This window comes from Phyllostomus hastatus, unplaced genomic scaffold, assembly GCF_019186645.2.
Source record: "Phyllostomus hastatus isolate PE091 unplaced genomic scaffold, TTU_PhHast_1.1 phas_scaffold_21, whole genome shotgun sequence".
In the NCBI taxonomy this organism is placed as follows: Eukaryota; Metazoa; Chordata; class Mammalia; order Chiroptera; family Phyllostomidae; genus Phyllostomus; species Phyllostomus hastatus.
Window position 1 is genome coordinate 42661079 of NW_025334017.1, and position 17045 is coordinate 42678123.

The window sequence follows — 17045 nt, forward strand, 5'->3', positions numbered from 1 at the left end:
TTTTGTTTCAAGCCCTTGTGGTCCAAAAAAGTGCTTGATATGATTTCAAATTTTCTTGAATTTGTTAAGGCTTGCTTTGTGTCCTATCATGTGGTCTATCCTTGAAAATGTTCCATGTGCATTTGAAAAGAATGTGTATTTGCTTCTCTGGAGTGAAAAGATCTTTATATAGCAGTTCAATCCATTTGATCTAATACGTCATTCAGTTCCACAATCTTCTTGTTGATGTTTGGTTTGGAAGATCTGTCCATTCCTGACAGTGGGGTGTTCAAACCCCCTACTATAAATGTGCTACTGTCTATATCTTTCTTGAAGTCCTCTGAGATTTTTCTTCTATATTTGGGTGCTCCTGTGTGGGTACATGTATCACATTGATGTTTCTCTCCCTCTTTCTCTCCCTCATATCCCCGCTCTATAAAAATAAATAAATTTTCAAAACAAAACAAAAATAACTAAAACAGGTTCTCCAGCTGCAGGGCAACCTTGGGTCCACTGGGGCCTCTGCCTCGGTCAGGCGGCCTTCACGGGGGGAACCCATGCTCAATGAAAGGAGTCAAACAGACAAAGACCAAGCTGGACAGCATTTATGTGTGGAACCTGAAACTCCCCGCACAACCACACATGCAGAAAACGGCCTGGCGGCGTCTGCAGCAGAAGACAGCACCAGGGCCAATGGCAGCCTCCGTGGGCTGACCCAGTGGACTGGCCCCGGGCCTGCCCACCAGGGGGCTCAGGCCTCAGCCAGCCGCTGCAGCACAGACAGGGCCCCATACAGGGCAGACAGGGGCTTCTTGGCTCCCAGATCCCAGGTTGACCTGGGGCTCTGCAGCTCCATCTTCAGGCCACACTCTTCCAGCAGACCGTAGGTTATGGCCAAACCCTCCCCCTGCAGGGGGGCGAGCAGCTCGGGTTTAAGGGTGAAGGGAATGCTCCAAGGGTATTTGAAGTTGGGCTCCAGGATGCTCCTCACCTTAAAGAAACAGGATCAGCTGTTACAGGTCAGCCTTGAGGTCAGGAAGGGGGAACCTTCAGTCCCAGGAGCCAGGGGTCATGCAGGACAACTACAAGGGCAGGAGGTCTGGAGTCACGTCCTGGCCCTGTCTTGTGATCGGTGTGACCAAGGACATGTTATTGCAACTCCTTGAGCCCCGGTTCCTCAGCTGTTACATAGTGACCCTAACATCTACCCTACAGAATGGTGGTGTTTGGAATAGTATATGTGAGTGCTTCTGTGTACCATGTGTGTATGAATATGCATGTGTCATGCATGCATGTCCCTGTATAACATACATGGGGACAGAGAGCATGCAATGTGCAAAGGGTAACCATGTGTGTAAAGCAGGGGTGTAACCCAGACACCCTGAGCTCCCCAGCCCTGTATCCTATACGGTTATTTGAGAACTGGTGGGGGCTCTGCAGGGGTTGTCATGGAAACAGAGACCTTCCCCAGGCAGACTCATGACCACAGGGCCTGCTCCCGGAGGCAGATGCAGCCCAGGTTTCCTGGTGGCCACACTGGGACTTTGTCTCCTTCCCAGCAGAAACCAGATTCTTCTCTCTCTCCTCAGAATCATTCTTATCTCTGGTTCCCTCAGCCTCTCCCAGGATGCTGGCCCCTGGGGATTTCTCACCAGATCCCGCTGCTGGGAGAGGATCTTCTTCTCCATGGATTGGGCCAGCAGACAGTGCTGGATGTCACTCAGCGCTGCGGACAGGGGACATTTGGGGAAAGACAGTCAGATATTCCTTTCCCCCTAGTGAGGCGAACTCTAAGGCAGAGGAATAAGACTCCTTAGCCTTGGAGGTCAAGTTCCCTGCCCTGGGAAGGCCTCCTTCAGCTCTTGGGACAGTCTCCAGGATGCTCCCTGACATGGTCCAGAGGGTGGATTCTGTGGCTGCAGCCTGGGACCATCCACCCTCAGTGATACATGGGATGAACCTGGGCTGCTCTTTCTAGCTCTTTCTGTGTCATGTGGCAAGTTTCTCACACTAGGCCCTGCTGACCTTGGAGAGAAGTGTGAGGTGGGGGTGAAAAATCATAACATTTCAAGGGTTTTGAAGAAATGGCAGCCCTTCTGGGGTCTCTGGGACACCAACCTTGTGACCCCCCACAATGTCCTTCCAAATCACTCTTACCCATGATGGCTTCAAGCAGGTAAAGGATGAGGTGCTGTGAGCCATTATATGCATAGCTGGAGTCCTTTTGCAGTTCATTTAGGATGGTGCCACCAGGGCCATCCAAATGACCCTGCAAGGGTTCTTGTTCAAGCTATAGGAGACAGGTACTATTAATGAGGATGACAATACCATGTAATTTTGCCTGCAGATGCTGTGTTTATAAGTGAGTAACCAAGGAGCAGGGTGAGGGCTCCATACAGCCCCTGGGGACACTGAGCACCGTCACTCAGTGTGGGCTGCACTCCCTGGCCCTGCTCACTGGTGACAGAGCCATGGTCCCCAGTCTCAGACATCCCCTCAGCCCCCTGAGATGACCCCATTCTTGTTTCCCCATATATCTCGGCAGTCGGATCTCTGAAACATCCCCCATTTACAAGTCTGATCAGCTTCCGTAGCAGTGGGACCCCTCACCGTGTCCATGAGGTCCTGGAGGGCCTCGCGGTTCCCCAGCATGGCCAGGATGTTGGAGAACACAACGTCCTCGATGTCCTTTGAGAACTGGTCCACTGCGCTTACTTCCCGGGAAACCTCCTGTTGTAGGCGCTTGAAATCTGTCCTCGGACAAGAAAATGAAGACAACTCTTAGATGAGAACAGTCCTTTCCCATCACCATAAGCAAAATTCTTCTCCCCTTTAAGCAGCTGGCCCCCAGCATCTCTGAGGGTGGCATGTTTGAGCTCCACGATGGAGCTGCCATAACAGGCCAGAGGGATGGAAAATCTCAGCTGAAATGAGGTGGGCGATAAATGCTGGGAGGGGAGAAGAGGGTTCTGGAAAGGGGTCATGGGAAGAGGAAGAAACTGAGCAGGTGCTCATTTCTGGGACACGTCTGACATAATGAGGACTCTAGATTACACTCCACAGAAGAGAATGCTGGATGTTCTAGCATCGGACTCCAAAATGAGGCTATCATGACAACCACATGAATCTATGGATATAAAGTGCTCAGTACTGCATGCAATTGTGCCTGTGCCTCTAGGTCTGTAAAGAATTAACCAAGGAATGGAGGACACCTGAGGCTGCCTCCAGGTGTGCTCCTGGGAGTGAGAAGTCACTAGAATGAAAGTGTCAGGGAGGCAGGATTCCTGTTTGGTTCACTGCCCAAGCCCCACAGCTCAGAATAACAACACCCAAGAGGTCCTCCATAAAAGTTTCCTGCTTGCATTCAGGAAGGGAGGAAGGGAGGGAGGAAGTGAGGGATGAAGGAAGGAGTTAATTAGTGGGGCTGACCAAACTGTAAATTCAGAAGTAAAGCTCAGTTTTCTGAGTTGCTTGGAAACCTCCGATTTGGGTTCTGAGCTTTGCAGTTTCCTACCCAGCACGCCTTACAATCCCTCTTAATAAACACTCACCAGTCAAGGGAGGCTCCTGTATTCTTTCTACAAAGAGAAAGACAAGTGGTTATCTCCCTTCCTCATCCCCCAAATGTGCTCTAGAGACACTTCCGAGGGTTCTTCTCTCCACTGCCCCCTCCCTCTTGCTTAACCTCTTCCTGCCCCATCTCTCAGCCCTCCCCACCCTCCCTGGCCCTTCCCACCCCACAGAAACATGGCCAGGGTCCAGGCCATGGTGGAAAAGGCAGGGACACATGGCCCTGCTCCCCAGAGTACAAATAGGACCCCTCCACAACCCCAGCAAACACACACTCACGTATTGGTTCGATGAAACACACTGTGTTGCCTAGAAGAGAAATTAAATTCCCCAGGCAAGAGTTAGTCTCTGCCAACTCTCCCTTTCTCTTTCTACCACCTACTCCCCAACACCCTTTTTCCATCCTCCCTGCCCTTTCCTGGGAGAGCCCGAGCCAGGTGGCTCAGGTGAGGATGGCAAAGGCAATCGAGGGTTTTAGTTGGGCATAATGGGGCCTCGTGGAGGGACAACATTATACTTTCCTGGTACTAAAGGGATGCTTATTGTCAATGAGCGGGTTTGGTACTGCATTTCTGGAAAGTAAAAAAGAAGTCATCACTTATAACACCTTAGTCTCTGCTCCCCGCAACACACACACTCATTCACACACATTCCAACCCAGGTCCTCAAAGCAGATAGGTGGCAGTCCCTGTGACCAGGGAGAGGCCTGTGTCTAAGTCACAGCAGCGGAGACCGGGACATGGTAGGGGAGCCTGGCTGGGGAAGGTTTGCCTGTGGGCGTGATGGGGCTGAGCCCCCAGCAGGGTTTTTATAGGGTCCAAAGTGGGTCACAGGCTCAGCGGGGCCTGAGGTCTAAGCAGAGAACCTGCTCAACTCACCTACTGGAAAGGTCTCCTCTTCAACATCTGAGACCTCAACAATCTCTGGGTGGGAAGAAGCCAGGTCAGCACAGCCGGGGTTTCCCCTGCTGGAGCCTCTCACATCCCCACCCCTGCAGCCCCCACACCTCCTCCCCCAGGACAGGTGTGACAGCTTTTCTCAGGGTTGGGGACCCTCACATCAGAATCACCTGGGGAAACTCAGGGTCCCTGACCTTTCCATATCTTCAGAATCCATCTCTCTAAAGAGGAAGCTACAACCTGCCTTGTCAATAAGCACCTGGGTGGTGGGTGTCAGCTCCGGTCTCCCATTTCACCGGGAACAGAAACCGTCTTCCTTCCTGCTGCCCTTCATCTTACTCTCCCGAAGGGCCCCCCTCACAAGTCTACACCCCCAGTCAGGCCTGCTTCCTGGCTGATTTCACAGAGAAACATTCAAAGTTCTGAAACCTGCCTAACAATCAGATTTAAGTGCCTGACAGGGGACAGGAGCCCATTGATGCGTTTGACAGGGAGCAGGAGCCCATGAAGGAAGAAGGAGCAGAAACAGTCCCGTTAAAGGACACCCCGTAGATCACGGTGGGGTGGCCTCCAGGGAGAGAGGATCTCCAAGGAGGGGTGATGGAGGGTGTGCTCCCTGGTGACAACGTGGAGTGAGTTCGCCGGAGGGCAGGCTGCAGCGGGTGGAGGGGTGGACGCCAGGGAGGGAGGGGGCAGAGTGTGGAAGATTCTGTAGGGACGTTGGCTGTGAGGACACACTTGGGTGAGGAGGCTTCTGAGATGGCAGGGACCCATCTTGCCGCCAGGTCATGGGAGGGTCCAGGCGAGTGGAGAGAGGGGAGATACATTTGGGTCGCCACTCTCTCAGACATTGATCTCTACCAGCCCTGGAGAGAAGGTCTCACTTTCATTCAGAGGTAAGATGGGAGACAGAGGAATTGTGATTTCCCCCAAAGCTACACAGCAAGCAAACAATGGCAAATCATTGGACAGTGCTGCACATTATTTTCCTCTCCGATTTGTCATGAGGATGAAATTACTTCACGGAAGTGCAACGCTTACTGCACTGAGCCCTTAAGCAGTAATTGTAGAAACGGGCAAGTGCCACGCGCCCCCTAGTGGGCAGGACATGGCTTGCAGGCACTGCTGTGAGGTCAGCCATCTGGTCCCACTCCATTTAAGTCACACTTGTCAGCACTCACACAGCATGGATTTGAAGACGGAGCTGAGCCACTGACCCCAAAGATTGGAGACTTTTCCCTCATTCTGTCTGTGGCCACTGACAGTTGGTCCGTGACAGAAGGACCCTCCCTTAACCAGATGTTCTATTGAAGCTTCTACAGGGAAGTGTGTGTGTATGTGTGTATGTGTGTGTGTGAGAGAGTGTGTGTGAGAGAGAGAGAGAGAGAGAGAGAGATGGAACGTGTTTGTTATGTGTGGTGAGGGCACCCTTCAACCTCTGAGGAACTGGATCCCAGCTGTATCAGGCTGACCTCCACCTGGGACTCAGCATTAGGGCTGGGAGGGGCCAAGGACCCTGAGCTGGTTGTGTTTGTAGCGCCCTCACTCCTCTCTGCTTTGTAGGTACTTCTTCATGAAAGTTTTCTCCTGCATGGAGTCAGAACCCTAAGTGTGTGTGTTGGGGAACTGTGCATTTTGAGGCTCCTGAGGAGGGAGAAATGTCGATACAACTCTTCATTACACAGTCTGGGCACGACATCCACAGATTTGTTCCTGAATGGGCCACTCTCTATGGGCTTCCCCGTGGGGGCAGAGGTAACCTGGGAGGGCTCTGTGGCTCCCCAAGGTGAGCTGCTGAGAGTGGTGGGACCTTCACTGGTTGGGATTAGAATCATGCTCTGCCCAGTGCCAAACACACCCTGGAGATTCACACCCCATTACACCCTCTCCACGTAGGATACTGTCTCTCTACATGCGCACAGCAACATTTCAGTGGGGCCCTGCTTGCAGGTGCTGTGCGTGGTGAGAATGTGTGTGCCCTGGACAGCTGAGGAATGCTGCTGCTCTCTCTGAACAGGCGGGGAAGCAACGGTTCCCTGACGATGGTCCGTCCCTCCTCATTTCTGTCCCCAGGAGAAGCAGACTCCCACTCCCCTCCTGCCTCCCTCAGCCCCTGCTTACCCCAGCTGTTCCCCTTGAACACCAGCTGCTTCCTCTTATAGGCCATCACCAAGCCCTTTGGCACAGTATGCTTCCTCTTGCTCACCTGGTGAACCCTGCCCCCTCCTCCAACCTGGGGGCAGAAACCAGGCATAATAACATCATCACACATGCATGTGGCCTTAAAAGTCAAACACATCTAGACAGCTCATGAGAAAAGGAATCAGCAGCCCCCTGCACTTACCCTCTCTACTCCTGATTTCTCATTCCTGCCCGTTTTTCCTTGCTTCTTCCTATATTTACCTTCAGATCTCTCAATTTCATGTTGATGTTGAGATGAATTCATTGATTTCTGATTCAGTATATCTAGTCACTTCCTCTTTTTCATGATGAGGGTTCTGTTTTCTACTCTTTATAAAAGCTGAAGCAATTGATAAAAGGGAAACACCAATTCCAGCCTCTCGTGGGCTTCTATGCAGGGCAAGGGAGATATCCAACCCTACCTCCCTCTAGCCGTCCTGACACATTAAAGGGGAGAAAGTGCTGAAAAGTTCTTGTGAGTTCCCAGCCTGGGACACAGGCTCACTAAAACAAAACTGGGACCTCTTCAGGGAACTATAAAGTACTTCCCTCCTAACATATCCTATCACAATATCAGTAAAGGCTGATTGACCAGAGTTCCTTTCATCATGTGTATCATATCCAACTTTCAACAAGAAAATTACAAGGCATGTTCAAAGGCAACAAACAACTGTTTGAAGAGACAGAGCAGGCTGAGAATCAGACTCAGTTATAGCATGGATCTTGGAATTTTAGACAGGGAATTTTAAACCACTGTGATGATTTTGGTAAAAGATTCAGTGGAAATCATAGACAAAATGCAAGTGCCGATGAGTAAGGTAAGAAGAGAGATGGAATCCTAAGGAAAAAAAAATAAATAAATGCTAAGAGATCAAAAGATACCATAACAGTAATAAGAATGTCTTTGATTGGCCCATTAGTAGACTGGACACAAGTAAGAGGAAAATTTCAGCACTTGAAGATGCATTGATAGAAACCTCAAAACTATAAAGTAAAGGGAAAAGTGACTGAAAAAAATGGAGCATAATACCCAAGAACTGCGAACTCAGTACAAAAGTTGTAATATATGTGTAATGAGAATATAAGGAAAAGAAAGAGAGAAAGGAATAGAAGAAATATTAGAAGCAATAAAAATTAAGGATTTCCCCCAAATTAACACCATAGATCCCATAAACTCAGAGAACTCCAACCAAGATAAATAAAAATTAAAATTTAAAAATCTTATACCTATAAATTCAAATTGCAGAAAATCACAGATAAAGAAAACACATTAAAAGTCACAGGATATTGAAAAAAGTCAGATACTACTTATCTACTGTTGTTTGCACTATTTATTTTTATGAATCTATACCTTGTTCAACAGGAACATGACAATAAGTTATTTGATGATACAAGTAAGATTCCATATCTTGCTATAAAAGCAACATGGATTTTAGCTCTACCAAAAAAGAATAAACTTATTTGAATTTTGTAAACTTTTTTATTATTATATAGCTCTTCCATTTAATTTATTGTGGTAAAAAAAAGTAATATCTTCCCCATTTTTAAGTGGACAATACAGTATGGCGTTTTCATTTTATTTGTCTTGGATATTTTCTGACCTCCCTTGTGGTATCTTCTTTGACGCACTGGGGGTTCAAGACTATGTATCTTCATGCCCATATGTGTGTGAATGTGCTCTATTTCCTCCTGTTATTAATCTCTAGTTTCACTCCATTGTGGCCAGAAAGGATACTTGGTGTATCGTCAGTCTTCTTAAACCCAGTAAGACTGATAGGGAGGCCTCACATGTGAGCGATGCTGCAGAATGTTCCGTGTGTACTCGGGTAGAGTGTGCGTGATACTCTGCTGTGTGTTCTTATGTGTCTGTTACAGAATATACCTCAATTGGTGTGCATGGTGCTCTGCAGGTCCTCCGTTTCCTTGTGGATCTTTTGTCTGATCGACCAAAACAAAGTGGCTGCAGCCACGAACCAGGAGTGATGTGCGAACTGTTTAACGACATCACAGCCCATGGCCAACCTTTAGAGCTGCGCTGGCTCTGAACAGGTGTGACCGTGGCGCTGGACACCAATAAGCAGCTGCCCTCTGTGAAATGGCTCAGGGTTTTCCCCTGTTCTCAGAAAGCCAAGTTTACCAACCCAAGCAGATGGAAACCCAAAGCTGAATGTCAGTATATCCTTTAAACTGGAGTAAGATTTTACTTGGTCCAAACATTCCTCCTCCAGGACAAAATCACCAGCCTTGGAGAAATTAGTTCACAATTAGATGTTTTTCCTTGAGTTTCTAAATCTTCTAAGTGAGGACCAACTACACATAAAATATGTAATGTGTAAAAGCACATTATAACACCTACAAACTAATAAATGAATTTTTGTATGATTAAAAGTATTATTGTTGGTTACTGTGAGTGAGTTATATAAATTCTACGTGCTTGAAGGTATTTAAGTCTTGCTCCATCAACTCTTCTCAGGATGTCATGGCATTTAGGGAGGTTTGGTATTAGCATAAAACTTGACATGTATATAGTACAGCATCCATCTCTTTAGATGAACTATAATTCACCACTTACCCAAAACAAATATGTAATTGTGTAATACCACATAATTAAACCTATATCCTATTTTATTGTATCTTGATGCCCATCTCATACCTTAGCAAAAGCGTTCACAAGTAACGAGAGAGTTCCTGAGATATTCACAGTGCTGCAATCCTCCATCACACAACTGTCACGCAGTTCTATGACCTCAGTCACAACATAGAGATTTGTTCCTGTTCTCCGGCATTGCTTCAGAAATGGGGGTTCTGAGTCCACCACTTTCCTGGGGCAGGGGGAGGAGGAGAGGGTCAGAGTGGGAAATGATGCCTTCCTGGGTTACCCTGGGTTACTGTCCTCATCAGGACCTGGAAGGGGTGCAGAGACTTTGGCCTTTGACAGGTGATCCCTCTCTGGGAAGAAAGATATTGACATATGTGTTAAGTTACCAAGGAAAGAAGAACATCTTCTTTGCCTGCAGGGTGGATATGCCACCACTTCCTGATGGGGGTATGGGAAGGAGAGTATCCAGGATATTTTGTGAAAAGTATCTGCATTTTCCAAAATCATATGGGTCTTGTTGGAGGGTAGATTACACATATCCAGTGTGCCAGGACCTCTCACCTGAGGAGACTGGAAGTAGACAGGTGCACATGGCTGACCAGAGCTCTACTATCAAAGCCGGGAACCCACAGTCACCATCGTCCAGAAGCACACAATCAGGGTGGGAGGGGGATAAAACTGATAAATACGATGAAGCATGGAAGAATCTGGATGATTACTCACAACCAGCACATGGGGGTGTTTATAGATTAACTGTCCTTGGTAAGTGGCTGGTAGGGCGGACTTGAAGACATAGGTGTGTGCAGGGGACATGACAGCTTTGAAGTCTTGAACACAGATTTCATCTCCATTGCAGCTCTGAGACTCAGCTCTGGTTCTTCTTAAGGCCCCACCAGGGTAGGCCCCGTGGATGACAGCCTAGTGCAACTCGAGGGACCCTTAAATTGCTTCTCAGTGGAGGAGGTCATGAGCCCCCAGTGTGGATTTTCCCACTGCCCTGGTTGTGGGCGGGGGGGGTGGGGAATTCCCACCCTTTTGGGGGTATGCAAACCCCTTACTATCTCTCTGAGGTTATGTCATCTCACACATTTACTTACCTCCAAACCTATTTTTTTCACCTTCATCCTCATTGGCTAAGCCCCCACCTCACTGACTTCCTGCTGCTCCTGAAAATGTCAAGCTCTGTCCTGTCCCGCAGCTTCAAACCCTCATCTGGACCACTTTCCTCCTGCTCTTTGCTTCTTTCCTTCTCCACGTCTGAGTTCAGCTTTAGTTCCACAGAGACCTATACAGACTCCCTTCCACCAGCCCTTCTTTCCCAAAATCCCATGGCCCTCAGAACTTTCACACAATCTGTAACTACCTCTAAATCAAACACTTTACATGCCCCACATCCATGTACTAAAAGTATCCAATTGCCTTCCTTTTCATATTTCAAGTTTTGACAGCAGGCTTATTTCTTTCTCTTGCTGCTAGATAATACAATGTATCCTTAAAATTGGACCCTCTTTAACTGCTGAGAGAAATTTCTACAACAAATTTTCCTCTCTTTTCTTGCAGTGGAAGGAACTCAAATACTCTTTTACACCATAAACTGTCTTTGTGAATGTGAGTTCTAATAAGAGTGCTATGGCTGCGGCACAGTGCTTGCACAGGGCCGCCACCTGGAGCACCTAGCTGGCCAAGGGCAGATTAAGAGACTCTCAGCCAAGGTGGAGGCATACATAAACCCACTTCACCTCCACACACAACTCTAGCAAAAATTACAACTAAACCACAAAACAAACATCACCCAGATATGTTAGATAATCCACTGTATGGAAGTCCAACAAGCAAGGATTTAAAGAAGCCACATTCACCCAGACAGATGCCTTTTCTACAATAGGCCACACTACTACGACAGGGAGTCAAAGCAGCTCTACCTCATACACAGAAACAAACACAGGGAGGTTGTCACTTTGAGGAGACAAAGAAATATGGCCCAGGTGAAAGAACAGAACAACTACAGGAAAAGAGCGAAATAAAGAAAAATCCACAGGGAACCAACAGTGGAGAGGATGAGTTTGAGATTCAAATCAACAGTCTGAAACATAAGGAAGAAAACAGCATTCAATCAGAATAGCAAGAAGAAAAATGAATTTTAAAAAAAAAACACAAGAATAAAATAAGGAGCCCCTTGGACATCTCCTAACATACCAACATCCAAATCACAGGGGTGCCAGAAGGAATAGAGTAAGAGCAAGACATTGAACACTTATTTGAGAAAAAAATGAAAGAAAACTTACCTAATTTGGTGAAGGAAATAGACATACAAGTCCAGGAAGCACAGAGAGTCCCAAACAAGTTGGACCCAAGGAGGAGCACACCAAGACACATCATAATTAAAATGTCAAAGGTTAAAGATAAAGAGAGAATCTTAAAAGCAACAAGAGAAAAGCAGAGAGCAGCCTACAAAGCAGTTCCCATAAGACTGTCAGCTAATTTCTCAAAAGAAACTTTGTAGGCAAGAAAGGACTGGCAAGAAGTATTCAAAGTGAGGAAAAGCAAGGACCTACAACCCAGGTTACTCTGTCCAGCAAAATATCATTTAGAATGGAAGGGCAGATAAAGTGCTTTTCAGACCAGGGAAAACCAAAGGAGTTCATTATCACCAAGCCATCATTATATGAAATGTTAAAGGGAACTATATAAGAAAAAGATCAAAACTATGAACATTAAAATGGCAACAAATGCACAACTATCAACAACTGAATCTAAAAAAAACAAACTAAGCAAACAAGGAGAACAGGAACAGAATCACAGATATGGACATCATATGGAGGGTTATCAGCTGGGAGGAGAAAGGGAGAGAATAAGGGGAAAGGTGCAGTGATTATGAAGCACAAATCGGCAGGTACAGAATAGACAGAGGGATGTTGAGAACAGTATAGGAAATGGAGAAGCCAAAGAACTCACACGCGTGACCCATGGACATGAACTAAGAGGGGGATTGCTGGAGGGAGTGGGGATAGTGGGCAGAGAGGGACAAAGGAGGAAAAATTAGGACAACTGTAGTACTAATTCATTATAATATATTTAATTTTTTTTCTAATTTTAAAGAGTCTTACAAGACACCAGAAATACAGAAATTGTGTCGTGGTCTATCAAAGTAACTTGTTCTCTATATAGCCTGTGATGTTTAACCACTTGCTTCTGTTAGTAATTTTTCACATTGATAGAAATAGAATTTAAATTGAAATCTCTCTTTCTAAGAGGCATAAATCCTTAAGGTTCTTATTAAGCCTTAGAGGATTATTGAAGGTGGTTCTTTCCCACATCCCCCTCCCGCCCACCCTCCGTGACCACGTTAAATCACACCCTAGGACACTGAGGCATATGGACTTTGTTTAAAGAGTGTTTCAGAGCCTTTGTCTCGCTTCAATTAAAACTTTGATAACTTATTTTTTTAATTGCTTGTTTTCTTACTCACTACATGTCCCTGCTCCACTAAATATATTTCATTTTAGGACAGGATTTTTATCTGTCTTATCTGTCTTTTGTGGCGAGTCTATTCTCACCACAAAATACCATCGAGATAGATAATTTCAGGGTTAATAAATACTGATCAGAGAACTGACACCCGTTAGACAAATGAGTGAATGTACGCACACCCAAGAAGACCAACAGAGCCTGGGATGTCAGTTTCTTCATGCCGAGCCTCAGGGATAAAATCTATTCACGCCTCTGGAGGAGGGCACCGTTTGGGGCTGTTGACCAGACCCTTCCCTTCCCATGGCCTCACCTCTTCTGAAGGTCTATCAAGGTTTCAGGTGGGGTGCTAACAATCATACAACTGATGGAGGATCCTTGGCAGCTAGAGGTCTTCGCCGAGACACTCACATCTGCCCCAGCATTCACACTCGCACCAGTATGCTGTTTCCACGACTCAGTGTAATGGAAGGTGTATGGCGTTTCCACAGCAGCAACTGGAAACAGACAAGGAGGCCTGAGGGTGAGCCAGCAGTCCACTCTGGAACAGCTGGGAAATGGATTGGAAATGGAATGACTGAGTCCTAGCCTGCCCCAACTCGCCTACTCAATTAAATCTCTCAACTGAGAAGCTAACTCATCAATAAAGAATATGTTGAGTTTAAATTACTCCTGAGAACAAACATTTGCATGCACTCAGGGGCTGGGATGATGTCCTAACCCAAAGGAATGATGGCATCCCTTGCACCCGGGGCCAGGAGACCCACGGCATCATCTTTCCCGGCACAGTGTCAGCCCCAGGAGGCAGCTCACAAAACAGAACATGTTTGTGGTTTGGACCAAGACAGACTGGGTTTGAGTCCCAGTTCTACCAGTTCCCAGCTCTGTAACCTGGAACAGATTATTCTCTAAGCTTTCATTTACTGCTGTGTAAAATGGGGATCATGTTCCTGACTCAAGAGGCTGCTCTCAGTATTAAAGGAACCTGGGTCATAATTGGAAAGTGCTCAGATACTCTTCTTTCCTTGTTCCTTGCTCATAGGTGAGGCCAATCCTGTGTGGGTGTCTCAGCAGGATTTGCATTCTGTACCCTCTTCTCTGCACCCTTGTTTCACAGTCCTCCCCTCCTAGGCCCCTGGCTGACAATACCTGGGATGATAACACTTGGTTCGAGGACGTCCTTGAGGGTATAACGGAGTGGAACATCAGATACTGTCCAAAACAGTGAGAAAGACTTCTTCCTCCGTATTAGAGAAAACCGACGTATTGTGTCGGCATTCGTGATGCCTATGACAGGCCTGAATTCTTTGTCTCCAATCTCTTTGACCAGTTTCTTGACGGCACTCTCAAACATGGAGGGCATGTTGCTAGGAGCAGACAGAAGGGAAGCAGAAGGATCAGGTGGGTCTCACAGATGAATTAAATGAGTCTCCAGGTGTCATGTAGAGGGAGCTGACAGTGACTTGACTATCTCATAGGCCTTTGTGACATCTACACAGTGACGTAGCATGCGTGTGCAAGGGGTCCCCATGCAGCTCGAACAGACCCTGTGTCTTCCCTGGACAAGTCTCCAGCAGGACGATCTTTAGTGACCAGAGATGAGACACTGAGCCAGGAGTCCTTGCCCACTCAGGGACCAATGAGCCATTCCTTTGTGTACTGTAAGTGACAAAGGGGAGGTAAATTTCCTTCCGAAATTAAATGTGCCTGCTTGGTTAGGCCACTACAGCCCAGAATAAGCCAGCCAAATTGTGTGATTGTTAGTCACCCCCGAGGACTGATTTTTACATTGTGTGAATTTCTTATGTTTGCTGCTGCTAAGCCCATGCTTTTTAAGATGTCATAGCATCTTGCTGTGCCTGAAATAAGCAAGAGTAGCCTTCATGAAGATGGGCGTGAGATAGTTGAATAAATAGCCAGAAGCCTGCATTGCTATACCAAGTGGACTGTGATTCAGCACAACATTATGGACTGCCCCATTTCTCCTAAGCATCAGAAGCCTGGTGGAGGTGGTCATCCCTACCCAGATGGCACCCCCATTCCACTTTTAAACACTTTCAGTGTCAGGCAGATGGCAGAACTGGACTTTTCAACCCTCCGTCCTCCAGAGAAATACCGGTTTTGACAACCACCCATGGCCAAGGGCACCTGTGCAGGAGCCCGGAGTCCAGCGGGAGGTCCCGGCACTCCCTCAGAGCACATCCTGGAGGGATGCACTGAAGAGAGGAAGCAGAGCCATGTCCTTTCCCCCCACACCCCTCCTCCGAGGCTGCACAGCGCAGGCCAAAGCTAACCCCTTCACCCATGACGTCTCCCACGGAGGAAAGTGAGAGCCCAGTGAGCACCCAGCTCCCCCAGCTGTGCAGGGCACCTCAAAGAGGCCTGCACCTCCTCTGTCCCACCCAAACAGGGAGACAGGTTGGCATGGCTGAAGACTCTGAGGTCAGGTAGATGTCTATCAACAGATGAGCAGATAAAGAAACCTGGCATGTGTGTACACCATCACACATGATTCATATGTATCAGGAGAATATGACTCAGCCACAAAAAGAATAAAATCTTGGCATTTGCAACAATGTTCATGGACTCAGAAGTAATTGTGCTTGGTGAAATAAGGCAGACAGAGAAAGACAAATACCATATGCGTTCACTTATGTGCAATCAAAAAAAAGAAGAAGAAATAAAACAAAACAAACAAACACACAGATAGAGAGAATGAGCTGACAGTTCCCAACCGGGCGGGGATGAGGGTGGGTGAAAACAGTCACAGATACATCCCTTAGTCTTGCATGTTGTTGCCCAGAATTCTTCTTTACTAGGGAGAACTTCAGGAAGAGTGCCTACTTTGGGGGCGGGGAGGTGTCCAAGTGAAACAAACCCCAAACTCCTCCATCACTTCACAAACCTACCCTGAACACATCTGTCTCTGACCTCAGTATCTTCCCTTCTTCCTCACCCCCTGGTTCCCAGTCAGGACTTACCAGGTTGTGAATTGCTTTGTTTTACAGAGAAAGGTTCCAATGTGTGGAGCTCCTCCCAGTCTGCAGAACACCTGATTCTGACAAAATTCAGAAAATAGAGAAATGTTACTCTCCTCAGCATGTCTTCTTTGCACCAGCAGGTCCCTGACTTAATCTCCAGTACAGTGTCCTGGGAAGTAAGCACGTGAGGGTCTCCCCAGCAGACCAGGTCTGGAGCTGAGCTCTGGATCATGCAACCTTACCTCTCAAGTCCTCAGCCAAAGTGTCTGCACTGGAATCAGGTGGCGCTTCTGTCTGCGAGGAGGTCCCACAGCAGAGTGCAGAGAGGTCCCAGGAAGCAAAACGTGCCAGGTCCTGATCCAAAGAGAACAAGTCTGATGTGTGGATTCCCTCACAAATGAGTGATTGCAGGAACAACTGGTTTGGCTTCTTTTAAAGCTGGGCCCCCTAGGGGTCAAGTGTTTCCTCACCTCTCCTGTTATCTCAGAGGCTGTTATCTCCCCTGTTATCTCAGTGTTTGTTCTCTCTCCTGTTATCTCTGCTTTACCCACTGTGCATTATGGCCAGGAAAAGAAGTTAAACAAATTTGCTCTCAAGTGCTCTTGGTCAGGAGATAAGGCCTGGTGTGCAGTTTACCAGCTGGTTCTAAATTGCTCAAATTGTTTGTCCTGGTTTAATTTTCCTGTCTCAGTTTTTCTTGTCTCAGTTTCCCCTTCCACTTGCCCAAGAACTTTACTAGCTTCTTACTGTCCTTTCTCAATACACCATCTAACATGCACTGTATGTACAATGTAACCATGGATCAACAAGCAAGAGACCCACATGGGGATGGCCATTGCCCAGTCACATCACTTCCTTGAAAACTCTCCACTAGTTACCTTTCTAGCTTAGCCCTGTTCACAGGTTTTCACAGAGGCCCCTTCTCTCGGGCCCCTCCCTGCCCCTCCTTGCCTCACTCCTGCTTCTCTGTCTCCCCTTCCTCCTCATACGTACATAGCAATGTCCTGATTCTTTCTAAGAAACACAGGCTTAAGAAGTCATGACACAGCGCTCTTTCGTACCTGTTGGCCCTACAGGCAGCACAGACCAGGATCTGATCCCAGTTCATCACCTCCAGCTCCAACACCCTGCCCCATCCACCCTCAACTCCTGCTTGGGTCATTGCAGTCCCCTGACCAGACTCCCTCCTCCTGCCCTTACTGCCTTACTGTGTCTGCGGTCCACATGGCAACCACAACATCTTTTCAAAACATGCAGCATGTTTCATTAGTGACTTCAGACCTTCGCAGTTGCTGCAAAGCCCACCTAAAAGTCATGACAAAGTCATGACAATGATTGACAATGGTCTGCACACACTTGCCCTTGATT

General features: G+C 47.3%; 1 protein-coding gene across 1 annotated transcript; it reads right to left on the reverse strand.

Annotated features, from left to right (window-relative positions):
- Positions 1–622: 622 nt before the first annotated feature.
- On the reverse strand, positions 623–16060 carry LOC123832877 (gasdermin-C-like). Its single transcript, XM_045860711.1, has 14 exons — positions 15920–16060; positions 15678–15754; positions 13846–14063; positions 13010–13193; positions 9283–9451; positions 6570–6681; positions 4428–4472; positions 4071–4121; positions 3829–3858; positions 3531–3557; positions 2590–2729; positions 2137–2269; positions 1632–1705; positions 623–970 (listed from the first exon to the last, which is right to left on the reverse strand). Exons 3-14 carry the CDS (start codon positions 14057–14059, stop codon positions 731–733), a joined length of 1419 nt encoding a protein of 472 aa, XP_045716667.1. The 5' UTR covers positions 14060–14063; positions 15678–15754; positions 15920–16060; the 3' UTR covers positions 623–730.
- Between the last annotated feature and the right edge of the window lie 985 nt (positions 16061–17045).

Bases quoted from the DNA above. Each gene is read 5' to 3' on its own strand.
- LOC123832877 (XM_045860711.1), bottom strand. From the start codon at position 14,059: ATGCCCTCCATGTTTGAGAGTGCCGTCAAGAAACTGGTCAAAGAGATT. The intron at 4,122-4,427 runs GTGAGTTGAGCA...TTTACTTTCCAG, and splicing joins AGAGGAGACCTTTCCAGTAG to AAATGCAGTACCAAACCCGC. The intron at 971-1,631 runs GTGAGAAATCCC...TGTTTCTTTAAG, and splicing joins TCTCCCAGCAGCGGGATCTG to GTGAGGAGCATCCTGGAGCC.